The 13,939-nt window shown below is 43.9% G+C and overlaps 1 protein-coding gene across 1 annotated transcript in view; it reads right to left on the bottom strand.

The window, feature by feature from the left end:
* The window catches only part of LOC115837045 (translation initiation factor IF-2-like), a 73,599-nt gene that overhangs the window by 27,684 nt on the left and 31,976 nt on the right, over positions 1 to 13,939 (bottom strand). The window contains exon 4 of the mRNA XM_030821792.1: positions 12,541 to 13,251. Within this exon, the coding sequence (XP_030677652.1) occupies positions 12,613 to 13,251 (639 nt within the window). The 3' untranslated portion in view covers positions 12,541 to 12,612. The remainder of the gene's footprint in view (positions 1 to 12,540; positions 13,252 to 13,939) is intronic.

Genomic DNA, 13,939 nt, shown 5'->3' with positions numbered 1-13,939 from the left:
TTTAGCTAATCTCCAAATGCCAAGCTTTCCAGTGTCGTTGCTGATGCTGGCATCTTGAGAAGAAATGGAGGTGGAGCAGGAATTCTGCAATCATTGAGACCCGAAGTTACACATTCAGCATGGTGGCGTACAAAGCCAGAAAGGACCTAGATCCTTGATGGCTCTCTTGAATAGCCCTGGAGCACTCACCTCTGGATTCTTCATTATGTTGAGAATTAAACAAATCTCTGTGTAGCTAAGCAACTGTAGAGAAGTTTTCTGTTACTTGCAGCTCAAGACAATTCTCAATGATATACTGGAAAGTAAGAGGCAGAAAAAGTATACTAAATCCTTAGCTTCTATAAATAAATTTAAAGAAGACATAGATGTGTTAACATTATTTAGTGTTACAGAAGTAATTACAAAAATAAATAAAGGCAGGAGAGGTTAGATGTGCCTGCCTCTGGACAGGGAGCAAAGTGTAGAGAGGGACTGATGGTCATCTGAATTTATTTATTTTGTAATTGACAGATAAAAATTAAATATATTTATTGTGTACAGAATAATGTTTTAACTATATACATATATATGTTTTAACTATGTATTGTGTACAGAATAATGTATTGTGTACAGAATTATTATTGTGTACAGAATAATGTTTTAACTATATACATATATATGTTTTAACTATATACATATATATGTTTTAACTATATACATATATATGTTTTAACTATATACATATATATGTTTTAACTATATACATATATATGTTTTAACTATATATAGTTAAACATAACTATATATAGTTTAAACTATATATAGTTATGTTTAACTATATATAAAATAATGTTTTAACTATATACATATATATATATGTATCTTATGGAATGGCCAAATAGAGCCAATTAACCTATGCATCACCTCACATTTCATTTTTTGTAGTGAGAAGACTCGAAATCAACTCTCAGCAATTTTTGAGAATACGTCGTTATTAACTATCGTCACCATGTTGTACAAGAGTTCTCTTGAACTCATTCTTCCTGCTCTATTTTTACTGTATGTGTGTTTTACTTTAACAACAGTAGCAAAAATATTTTTTGTTATATACAAACTTGCATTCTAGATCTATATTTTAAGCAATCAATATATTTGAATTATGAAAAGTGAGGAGGCTAGCCAAGATGCTCACCTTAAGAACTAACACCTTCAGCCTCTACACAATGACAAGTCACAAGCCCCTGCAGAGAGGTCCAAGATGTCCCTTAGAAAGCAGTTCTTTAATGAGATTGAAATGCAATGTGATTAAGCGCTATAATAAAATAATTCCAAGTGTTATGAAAGCAACCAACCAGCTAGATCAACTAATGACCTAGAGAATTTTTTTTTTTTTTTTTTGAGACGGAGTCTCGCTCTGTCGCCCAGGCTGGAGTGCAGTGGTGCAATGTTGGCTCACTGCAAGCTCCGCCTCCCGGGTTCACGCCATTCTCCTGCCTCAGCCTCTCCAAGTAGCTGGGACTACAGGCGCCCGCCACCACGCTCGGCTAATTTTTTTGTATTTTTAGTAGAGACGGGGTTTCACCGTGGTCTCGATCTCCTGACCTCGTGATCCGCCCGCCTCGGCCTCCCAAAGTGCTGGGATTAAAAGCGTGAGCCACTGCGCCCGGCCGACCTAAAGAATTTTTAGGGAACACTTCATGGAAGAGATAACATTTGCACTGAATCTTGAGGATTAAGGAAGAGTTTGCCAGTCAGAGCAAGGACAGGCAGAAGACGTTGCAGAAAACTTGGGCCAGTCTGACAAAAGCACACAAATGTAAAAGGCCATGGGGCACTGCAGAAAAGACATTGAGTATCTGACAGGAAATTTGAAGGAGGTGGCATCAGCTATAAACTTGGGTGGGAAATAGGTTGAGGCCAGCTTATAAATAATAATAACAGATCCACCTGGAAGCCACCAGCACTCTCTTCTCTTGCTCGCTCCTCAGTTGGTGTCCACACTCTGATATTTGTTTCAGATGTACAGTTACCCCCAGTACCTGCCCAGTATGTCATCACGTGCCTCTTCCTTCTGTCTTAGAACTCCTCCAGAAACACAAATAAAGTAAGGACAATGAACCTGGCTTTCTCTTTTGGGGTCAGACAAATGTCCCGGACACTAGAGGGATCTCCTTTAGGCTTGTTATTCCAGACATCAAACATTGAAAGCCAATAATTTGTTTCTAATTTATATCTCAGGAGGAGAGGAGACTTCCTTAAACTGAGTAGAGTTCAGCTCTATAAATATAAAAAGTAGCCACGCAGGTAAATGTATCACTGGACAGCAGGTTGCAATTAGAAATGTGGTGAAATGGCAGAGTGAGGCATTGTTTTTGTGGCAGAAATAGTTTGCTGTACACCCAATTACCATGTATGTTTCTGCAAATTATTAAGAGGGGCAGTTAGGGCCACGGTCTATAGGGACTGTTTCACAGCCTCCCTAGCTTTGCCTCCAGATGTGGTTCTAGTTGTAACCAATGGGATGTGAGCAAAAGAAATGAGTATCGCTTTCAAGTTAAATGGTTTAGATGTGTCTACACATCTCTCCCTTTCCCTCCATCGGCTGGAGAAGATAATTTCAAGGCCCTAGACCATGGCAGAAATAAAGACAGGCAAGTAAACCACGTGCCAACCATCATCAGTGATGTTAGATCATTGTGTGTGTAAGAAATACAACTTTGAATATGGAAAGCCACTGAAACGCTGAGGTTCATTTGTTATGGCAGCAAGAATTACTTACTCAACACAGTTTTTAATTGGTAACTTTTTATCAACCTGATAAAAAGTTGAAATAAATCACATAGCTCTTTCTTAATCAACATTGCAGTTTCATGGGCTAAGTGGAGATGAAAAGACGTAATGTGAAACCAGAGTGAAGGGCTTTGAAGTCTATGTGTTAGATGCCCACAAGCCTCCAGACGTGAAACTAGCATGCATTACTAAAAATATTAAGTAGAAAAATTAGACCTTAATCTAATAGGAATTTTAATCATTTATAGGCAATATCAGCTGTTGAGCAGTAGAAAATTGTGTACACCTTGTTCCAATTTCCATTTATATTTATTCCAAATTGGACATTTCAGAGATTGTTTAAATAATATCAGAAATGTGCTAATAATTCAGGAAACTCTGTTATTAACTGATTCGGGGCAGCTGAGGCTTATAACAGAGACCAAAAGAAAATCCATGTTGGAAATCTAAGTCTGTCATCAACTCATATTATCTAGTGAGACAAATCACTTCATCTCTCTGAAATTCAATTCCCCCCTGTCACTTGGGATCTACTTCCTAATATCCACCAGGAACACCATAAAGTAACTAAGTTGTGTGCCCCATAAACATATGAGTCAGCTCAGATAAATGACACACTCGAGTTCATTTACTTAGGGATTCGAATTCAAACTGGCCTTCATTCACTCACTCTTTCCAGCCATCTACAAGGATTCTTCCCATTGTGATGAAACAAAAAATTCAATTCAAATAAGCTTAAACAAAAGTTAATGACAGTCATAAATGGAATGTCTAGGGATAGAGTGACTTCCAATCACAGCTGAAAATCAAAGTTCAGAAAATGTCATTTAGACATTTTTACTCAACTCGCAACTCTGATTTCGATGGTGTCAGATCCTTATTCAATCTCCTTTTCATGGGAAGAAAAATATCCTTCCATTTCATGTTTGATTTCCTTCAAGTTCAGCAAGAACTAGTAAGAACTGATTTCCAAGAAGTACCCAAAGAAGAATTTTGCGAATCTCCTTTTATCATCAGATGGGTTATGTGCCCATCTTTAAACCAATCACTTTAATTAGGAGAATAGAATTTGCTGATGAGCCCAGCCATGGTCATGTAACCCACCCTGGGCACCTAAAGTATATCAGTTTTCCCCGATCCACAGGCTGGGCGAGAAGTGGATCCCCCAAATACTCATCAGTATTTTTGTTACCAGAGAGCAAGCGATATTAGGTAGATCAAAACCAACATAAATGCCTACTCAATGCATTGCTCAAAGCAACAAAATGCATCTAAAAATATAATTATTCAATGGCAATCCAATTTACAACCTGATAAAACTGTTGATGTGGAAAAAGAAACACCAAGAGTATACCCTTGATGGTACAGGCACAAAGGTAATTGCCTCAGAGAAAAAACTTACAATTGGGATTCAACAGGATATTTTCGAATCATAAGATGGAGAGTTTGAGCTCAGTACCCACAATAAATCAATGCCCAATTGTAATCGAGTACCCCTATTTTCGTAATAGTTTAATTATTTTTAAATTATTTTCTCTTCTTTTTCTCCTTTCCCCTTTTCCCACTTGCTGCTTCCCACTCAGTCCTTCAGAAATGAAAATACAGCCTTTTACCTCTTCCTTCACCAGATATTTCTTAGAGGGCAAGAAGTATCATCTAATTCCTGAAGAGCTAACAATCGATTTACAGACCCAATCATTCCCGCTATGGAATATTCACTTCCAGGGGTTGCCTCGGAACTTCCAGCCTCCGGGAGAGTATATCAAAAGTATGCCTGCTTAACCATTTTTACATCTTACTTCTGCCCAGGAAGGTGCCAACTCAACTGTCAGGTAGATAAGGCACTGAGATAGCAGGAGGAACCTGTCCCTTGCTCACTTACCCTCACTGCCTTATGGAAGTGTTTGCTTTCTGCTCCAAAAGGGAAACGGCACATTTATTAACTCATTTCATCCTTAAAGATGCTTTGTGCCCCTTCCTCCAAGCTAGCTTCAGAATAAATTTACTTTTTTTATACCAGACCTCACTCTGGTTAATTGGACTCTGCATGCGACAAGCAACTGACCTGCTTTTTGGTTACACATTGAATGTCCAATATGCTTACTTTAGATACTGAGTCTTCATCAATGACGTCTGTAAGACAGGGATATTGTAGGAAGTATCCATAAGTTACCCAACCAGGAATATGGCCCTGCCCCTGCCCCAGCTCCCTCCACTTAGCTGGCATGCATGTCCACCCAGACATGCAGCTGGATCTGCGTGGTTACTGTTATCTTTGGTGGGTGCCTACATTCTAAGGTTCCCCACAGTTCCCACCATTCCCTGTTGTCCACCTCTTCCCCTGGCCCAGCCCACTTCCCTCATTTATATCCTGTTCTAGCCCTCTCATCATACTGAGGAGTTTGCCTTAGATGTGACCAACACTGAAAAAAGTAGGGCTGGGAAATAGATGTGGGTTCCTCATAGTTCACTTGAGCAGAACCAGGATCAGTTTATAGCCCCAGACCTGACCTTTCTTCCTCTGTAAATAGTAACATACCAGCAATCCTAACTAGACTGAGGGGGTCAACATCATGTATGGAATATTGCGCATCCTTTTCCCAATGCAGACCATTGTTTTCAAGCACATGAAGGAAGATGAAACACATGGTGCCTGGTGATGTGACATATTCCTAGAGAACATGCTTTCATGATTCATTGAAAGTATGTTATCATGGTCATATCAATGGCATGCATGTGAATGGGTATTTCTCAAATGCCCAAACAGCACAATTTCAAGGACCATCAACATCCCTTCAGCATTTATGCTTACATGACTAAATTGCTTGGTCAACGCTTTTCTTCAATGTACAAACATAACTTTCTTACAAAGCACAAACTTAAGTGTAGGTCTCTATGTGAATTAACGTATCAAGGCAATCAAAAGTCAAGGTTGGGAAAAAACAACAACAACAAAAAAGTGAAAGACAAACATAGCCATGGCCTTGAGGGACTTATGATTTAGAAAAAGAAAAAGTTATTGTTGGAAATATATATAGATAGATAGATGAAATATAAACTAACAAACAGTAAAAGAAAATCCAAATTAAACTGTTTGATTAAAGTTTTACACATTGCCAGAGTTCAGAGAAGAGATCAATATTGTCTGGAGATTATCATAAATGTATCATCAGCAGAATCCAATAAGTGAAATGTCAGTGCAATAACTAAGAATTATTTATTATATGCTAGGCATTGTGGAAACACTTTGCATTTATTAATTCAATTCATCCGTAAAGAATCCTGCAAAGTAGATACTATTTTACAGAAAAGGAGACTGAGGTAAAAAGAGTTAAGTCACTTGTTTAAAATACAAGGCTAGTAAGTTATGGGGACACAATTTCAACCACCTGGTTCTAAACAAAGTCCAGTCAATGAACTAACACTCTACTGCCTCCTTTTACCTGTGAGAGATCCTATCCACTGTCTTGTTTGTCCTGACATCCTGAAGTCATTGATTTATCTTTCTTCCTTTATGACCTTATTTACAGCAACTGGTTCTGGATTTTACCCAAATCTGGATGCAGTAATTGCTTTCTATAAAAAGTGAGAAGCAGAAAATCTCTATAGATTTATATATAATTACAGGGGTCTATATACGGGACATTGTCACAGGGGATGTGACAAGCAAAGTGAAGAGAGATGTGAAGATGTGAGGCTGCTGGCTTTAAAGAGAACATGAGTAAAGCAATTAAAAAGAAAAAGTAAACTCTAGAAGCTGGACAAGGCAAGAAAAGGAAACATCCCCTAAAGCCTTCAAAAGGAACCAGTCTTGCCACCATCTTGGTTTTAACCTTGTGAGATGCATTTCACACTTCTGACCTCCAGAATTGTAAAGAATAAACTTACATTGTTTTAAAGCAGGAAGTGTGTAGTTATGTGTTAGAGCAGCAGTGGGAAACTAATACATTATGTTGCTTTCATCTTTTTTTTTTTTGGTTCAATTGCTGGCCAACCCTTTTCTATTAGTACAGAATTTAGAGGGACTTGCTTGTGTATATGTGCATCCACATGACTGTCTCCCTGCGGTTGGAAATGCTTTGTCTCTTCTTAAATACACATCTTCAAAACACCAAGAAGGGTCTCACCCACCTCATGCTCTCATACCAGTAGTTGACTATGCAGGTAAGTAACTCAGGATGAAGAAAAAATGATAGAACTGCAGGTGAGGTCACATCAGCATTGACAATACCTCCTTGTTTGACTGATTTGGAAGGCTGCCAGATGACAACACTACATCCAACCAGAATTCACTGAGCTAAGAATTTTCGTGAGCCCATTAAAAGCCAATGGCACCCTATTCATCCAGCCTGTCCTCTACTTTCTCATTCTCTTGCCAAATAGCATAATAGAGCCCCTTGTGGGTCCCTTCTGACTGGTCCATTGACTTTCATCCCAGCAATCCCATCAGAAAATGAACTATCTGAACAGAAGCTCCAGTTCTTTTGTTATTGTTGTTGTTTTTGAGTCAGAGTCTCACTCTGTCACCTAGGCTGGAGTGCAGTGGCAGGATCTTGGCTCACTGCAACCTCTGTGGATTCAAGCAGTTGAGACTACTGGCACGTGCCATCATGCCCGGCTAATTTCTGTATTTTTAGTAGAGACAGGGTTTTGCCATGTTGCCCAGGCTGGTCTCGAACTCCTGACCTCAAGTGATCCTCCTGCTTGGGCCTCCCAAAGCGCTGAGATTACAGGTGTGAGCCACCAAGACCTTCCCACAAGCTCCGGTTCTGAGGCACCCAGGGCAAGATCCCCTGAAGCCAGCAGCTGCATTCTCACCTCTCAGGGGTCTGCTAAGAGCATGGTTATTTTTTTCATGGTGCTGTGATAATTCCTTCCATAATGTAAAATAAAACTGCACTTTGGGTCAGCTCAGGTAGATTTTCTCACCTGGAAAATGTAGGCTTTTAGCTTCCATTTACAAGTAAACTTAATGGTTTGTCCTAAATATTTTGAGGTTGCCATTAAGTCCAGAGGCACAACATTTTCCATGATAAAGGTCTGTAGTTAACATGTAATATTGAAAACCACTTAGCTTTGTATGTAAAAAATGATTTAGTTCCTGATGGTTTCCTTACAGAAAAAGGGGGTTTCTGAATTTCTCATACAACAGATCCCAGGTAAGTAAAGTATTGGTGAGAAGATTCTATTCTGATGGTGAGCCCTTGGGGCTCCAATGCTAAAGTAAAAGGAAAGAAAAAGACAAAGGCAGAATTACTAACAGGACTCTTGGGAACTGAGTTAGGCCAGAAGCAGTTCACGAATGAGCAGCAGAAATTTTGAACTCCATTTGGTTTGAAATGTCATCTTCCTTCTGGGAACTGCCAGTAAATGACGCTACAAGATCCATCGATTATTATCTGTATCTAATGACAATTTGCCAAGTTAAGCATGAGTTGAAGGTGTTGTCTGTCTGAATGATGGAACGTGTAGTTTACTTAAATGGCCTTTACTTCCTCCTCTCTCATTCAGGGTTTGCTTTCTGTGCACAGCCCTGATCCAAGACCCACACTTCTCTCATTTAAATTCTCATGTTCCCTTCCCCATCCTTGGGTAAACCAGCCAAGGAACCTGAATCTCTGCCCCACTCAGGCCTTGCATCCCTTTGGCTGTGGACCCAGGATCCACCAAAACCCAAATACAGAAAGGCTTTGGGCAAGATTAGCCACAGCCCCGAAAAGTGTGATTCCCCAGACGTCCAGATGAGGGTGCAAGGACTGAAATCTTTTGCTAAGATGGAACCACTTTGCTAACGCAACAAGGTGAGGAGATCAAGGACCAAGAGCTGCCTCAGTTGTCCATACAGGGCCACAATCCACCAGAAGCAGACCAGCTCCAGCTGAGAGCCAAGCCTGCTCACAAGCCCTGGGGTTGAGATAAGAACTCTCCCAGGTATTAAGTTTCCTGGGCCACCATCTTGGAGAGTGGAAACTCAGCCCAGTTTATGGGAATTGCCGGAAGTCCCGCCCAGGAACTTCCACTGGCCTCTCATTGGCCAGACCTTGTCAGCTGACTGCACCGCTGGGAAATACAGCATTTTGTGTTTGTCAGTTTGTTTTCTTTTCTTTTTAGCTGGGCACATTAGCAGCAGAGTTCTGCAAGTAAAGGATAGAATTGTTTAAACTGGCAATACAAAGATTTGGTAAGAGTGAGGAGCAACTGGGAATCATTAGGTTGGTGCAAAAGTAATTGCGGTTTTTGCCATTCCTTTTATGACAAACACACACGCACACACAATTACTTCTGCACCAACCTAATACATCAGTTGGAGAAAAGGTTGACAGTTTCTTACATGCTTAAATTTACACTTACAATATTGCCCAATTATTCTGCTCTTAGCATTTGCCAGAGACAAATTAAAGCATATGACCACACAAAGATTTATCCATGAATGTTTGTAGTAGTTTTGTTCATAACAGCAACGCCTAGAAACAATGCAATGTTCATGAACACATGAGAAAGTAAACAAATGGCGGTAAATCAACTCCCAGCAACAAACACTACTCTGCACTAAAAATGAAGTGAGTCACTGATTCACATAACAACAGGATGAATCTCATAAACATTTGTGAAGTGAAAGAAGCTAGAAACAATATGCTGTATGAATCTACTTACATGATAGTCCAGAAAAGGCAGATCTAATGTATAGTGACAGAAAGCAAATTGGTGTTTGCTGGGTCTGTAGTCTGTGAGAGTACTGACTGTGAAAGGGAATGAGGAAACTTTCAGGATGAATGGAGTATTCTGTATGTTGATTGTGATGGTGTTTGAACAGATGTATGTAGTTGCCAAAATGTATTAACTGTGCACTGAAAATGGGTGTGTTTTAATGCATATAAATGATATCCCCAGATTTAAAAAAAATACGTTTGATAAACCAAAAATACACAGTACATAAATCCACTTCAAATATGACCACTTATCACCACCTACCGCACTTCCACCATAGTCTAATTCAACCATCACCTTCTACCTGGATAACTGCAAGAGCCCTCAACCAGCTGACCTACTTCTACTCTTGGGCCTTGGTGCCTGATCTCTCCTAGAAGCCAGAGTGAGCCTTTGGTGAACACGTTACGTCCCTCCCTGGCACAAAATTCTCCAAATATATCCTTGGGATTAGAATAAAATTTGAAGTTCTTACCTCAGTATATCAAACAGGATTAGACTGAGCTGTGAGTCACAGAAGGTTCCAAAAATGCAGTGTCTTAAACAAGAGAGGAGTTTCATTTCTCTCTCATGCCACTGTAACCTAGAGGCAATCAGCCCAAGTCTAGTCCCAGAGACCCAGATCCTCTTCTCTTGTGGCTTCACTGTGCCAAACTTCCATTCCTAAGCTCATTGTGTGGCCCCAAATAGATGCTGGTAATCCAGTCATGACACCCACATTCTAGCCACCAGGATGTAGGAGGGACATGTTTCCTTCCATTAAGAACATTTCAAAACAAACGCTGCATGGTCTCACTTCTAAGTGGGAGCTAAACATTGGGTGCACATGGACTTAAAGATGGGAACAACAGACACTGGGGACTATGAAACGGGGAGGGTGGGAAGGGAACAAGGTTCCAAAAACTATCTATTGGCTGCTGTGCTCATTACTGGGGTGGTGGGCCAGTCATACCTCAAACCTCAGCATCACACAACACACCCATATTATAAACCTGCATGTGTCCCTCCTGAATCTAAAAAGTTAAAAAAAAAATCAAGGAAATTTCAGGCACCACTCTCAGCCATATCAAGTGTTAATCACAGGGATACCTGCCTTATGAGGAGTAAAAAAAAAAAAGCTGGAAAATATAGTCATTATTCTGTCAAGCTAAAAACAGAGATTTCTATGCTGACAAAGAGAGTGGAGAACGGATACTGAGGTAGGGAAACTTCAGCATCAGCCACACATGTCCTATCAGGGTCCACGCGGGTCTGCCCCGATCACTTTCTTCCAACTGCTCTCCCTCTGCTTCCGCCCCTGGCCATCCTGTTGTTTCTCCAGCACACAAAGCTTATTCCAGTTTCACTCGCCCTCTCCTGCCTGGACAGCTTCTCCTAAGTATTCACAGCTCTCCTTCCTCTCTTCATTCAAGCCTCTGCTCCAAAGTCAGCCTTCTCAAGGAAACCTTCAGAGCAACTCACTCAAAATAGCTCCAGGTCACTCACTATTCACTCACCAAGCTTTAGTCTGAACACTGCTCCTAAAGATGCATTTTACCTTTTTAAAAATTACAGAAAAGAGCCCGGGCATGGTGGCTCAGGCCTGTCATTCCAGCACTCTGAGAGGCCAAGGTGGGCGGATCACTTGAGGTCAGGAGTTCGAGACCAGCCAGGCCAACATGGTGAAACCCCATCTCTACTAAAAATACAAAAATTAGCCAGGCATGATGATGGGAGCCTGTAATCCCAGCTACTCAGGAGGCTGAGGCAAGAGAACTGCTTGAACCTGGGAGGTGGAGGTTGCAGTGAGCCAAGATCCTGCCACTGCACTACAGCCTGGACAGCAGAAGAAGATGCTGTCTCAACATATGTATATGGAAAAGAGGCTGGGTTTGGTGGCTCAGGCCTGTAATCCGAGCACTTTCGGAACCCGAGGCAGGCGGATCACTTAAGGTCAAGAGTTTGAAACCAGCCTGGCCAACTTGTTGAAACCCCATCTCTACCAAAAATACAAAAAAAAAAGCCAGGCATGGTGGCACGTGCCTGTATTCCCAGCTACTCAGCAGGATGAGATGGAAGAATCGCTTGAACCCTAGAGTCAAAGGTTGCAGTGAGCCAAGATCTCGCCACTGAGATCTGGCACGCCAACCTGGGTGACAGAGCCAGACTCAGTCATAAAAACAAAAAAACAAACAAAAAAAATTACAGGAAAGGAAAATTATTCTGACCCCTATCAATTCCCCCCTCTCAAATCATGTTTGTATACTTGGAGCTCCAGGGAGAAATAGGACACTCTTTCTAAACCATAGAGGGCATGTGTGTGAAAATCTGGGTCTAGTTGGGAGCCATCAGCTTCAAAGGCCATGGGTTTCCAGGGAACTCGAGGCTGTGCGTGAGGCATCTAGGAAAGCAAAAGCAACTTTTCCGTTTCTTTCAGCTATGTTCAGTCCCACGCGTTCATGGCTCGGCTTGAAGAGCTCTCAGGTGGAAAGGGTTCCAGGAAAGGAGGATGTGATTCCCCACTCTGAGACCCTGACGGGCACCTGTGTCTGGTGGGGAATGGCTATAGGGATGCTACGCAAAGGTTACTGCCATTTTCTATTCGCACAGGTGATCTGAGCTGAGGCAGGGTAGGTACTCAACGGTTGGAGCCAAAATGAACCAGACACCGGGCTAGTACCACAGTTTGGCTGACATAGGGATAGGAAGTGGGACACCGTGAATCCTCAGAACCTTTCTCTTACCCACACCCTCTTATCCACTCTCAGACAACACCTTGGAGAGGCTGGAGCCCCCAGCTGGCCTCAAAGGCGCCACGACTCCCAGCAGGACCCGCCCATCTGAGCCCAGGAGCCCTGCACCGGCGCTCCAGGTGCACCTGCGCACCCTCTAGATCTCCAGACTCCAGGGTCAGCTCCCTCCGCCTGGACCCCCAGAGACCGCGGTCGGGGGCGGAGTGGGGGAGCTTCCTAAAAGCCGAGCGCCAGCACCGCAGACGCCGCTCCTGCCTCACCTTGGCTGTGTAGCGCGCCCAGCACCCGACTGCACGTCCGGAGAGAGTCCTGAGACCTGCCCAACGCTCACCCGCAGTCCCTGCCGGCCGCCCACACCCTGGGGCGGCCCCGAGCAGTCGAGTCGGCAGGATCCGGCCGCTCCTCATCCCTGCGAGGTCCACCCGGAGCCGCTGCTCGCGCTGGGGCCGGGACGACGTTTCACCGACCGCGTCTGCAGCGGGTGCCGCTGATCCGCCCGCCGCACCTGCAGACCTTGCCCCAGCCCAGCCCCTCGGCATCCCCCTCCCCGCCCCGCAGCCGCCCCAGCCCCAGCCCCAGCCCCGCCTCGCCTTTCCGGCCCCGGTTTCTCCCGCTCCTGGTCCCCTCTGCCTCCAGCGATGCCAACCACCGGCTCCACCACCTCCTGCCCCGCGCAGTGCCCCCGAACCCGCCCCTTTCCCTGCAGTCCCCCCTCGTCCCCTCTGGCGCCCCCGCCCGGGCAGGTGGAGAAAGGCCGCCAGCCCGGAGCAGAGACTAAGCGGGGACTGAGCGGAGGGTGCGGGATCCTTCCAGGGCCCGTGTGGCGGTGCTGGAAGAAGAGGCGCGGGGAGAAGGCGGCGTCTCCAGACGAATCCGCTCCTCCCGTTGAGAAACTTCGATGTGGCCACCCGCTTTCTTGGCGCTGGGCGGCAAGAATTCCGGAATTCCGGCCAGATCCCCAGGGAGCAGAGACCGAGTTGGCCCCTTCATCCTCCCGAGGCCCTGCGGGGAGGGGGGGGGCAGCAATCTCCAACCCCCCAGCCTATGGGGCACACCCTGCTCTGGTCTTGATTGCTGGGAACACCTGAGGTAAAGAGGCCCATGCGGCTTAGTATAGAAAGATCTATTTGCACACGGGGCTGGGGTGGGGGGCGTGGTCCCCAGATGCAAAAAAGTGGGGAGAGATACCTGTGAGGTTAAGGGGCCCATGTGGCTTAGCATAGAAAGATCTATAGTGACATTTGTACATGCGGTGGGGGTGGGGGCGCAGTAACAAGATGTACAAAAAGCGGGGAGAGATACATATGCCACACCAGAAACTTAACAGTGATGACCTCGGGAAAGGGAAAAGGAATGGGACATAGGGATAGAGGAACATTTTATTTTTCAATCCATGCTTTTCCTGCGCTGTTTGATTTCTTTCCTCAATGCACTTGTGTGCAAGTCTGGGGGGACTCAGGAAAGCAAACATGGGTGCCCCAGACTTATCCCTGCCCTTGTAGTCCTTTCTGTGCAGAAGCAGGCAGAGGGGTCCTGTACTCCTCTGCCCCGCCCCCTCGTCCTTTCCCACTGATTTTTAAAGCGCTGTCTTCTCTTCTGTCCTTCCAGTGGCACCTGTTCAGGTTACTGATGCAGGGGTCTCATAGGCCCTGGGAGGGTCTGGGACTCCTGAGGGCAGGATTCTGATCCTCTTTCCAGAATGCTGCAGATCAAAAGCCAACTCTTGGGAA

This window comes from Nomascus leucogenys, chromosome 10, assembly GCF_006542625.1.
Source record: "Nomascus leucogenys isolate Asia chromosome 10, Asia_NLE_v1, whole genome shotgun sequence".
NCBI classification, from domain to species: domain Eukaryota; kingdom Metazoa; phylum Chordata; class Mammalia; order Primates; family Hylobatidae; genus Nomascus; species Nomascus leucogenys.
This window is presented reverse-complemented; position numbering and strand designations above follow the sequence as displayed.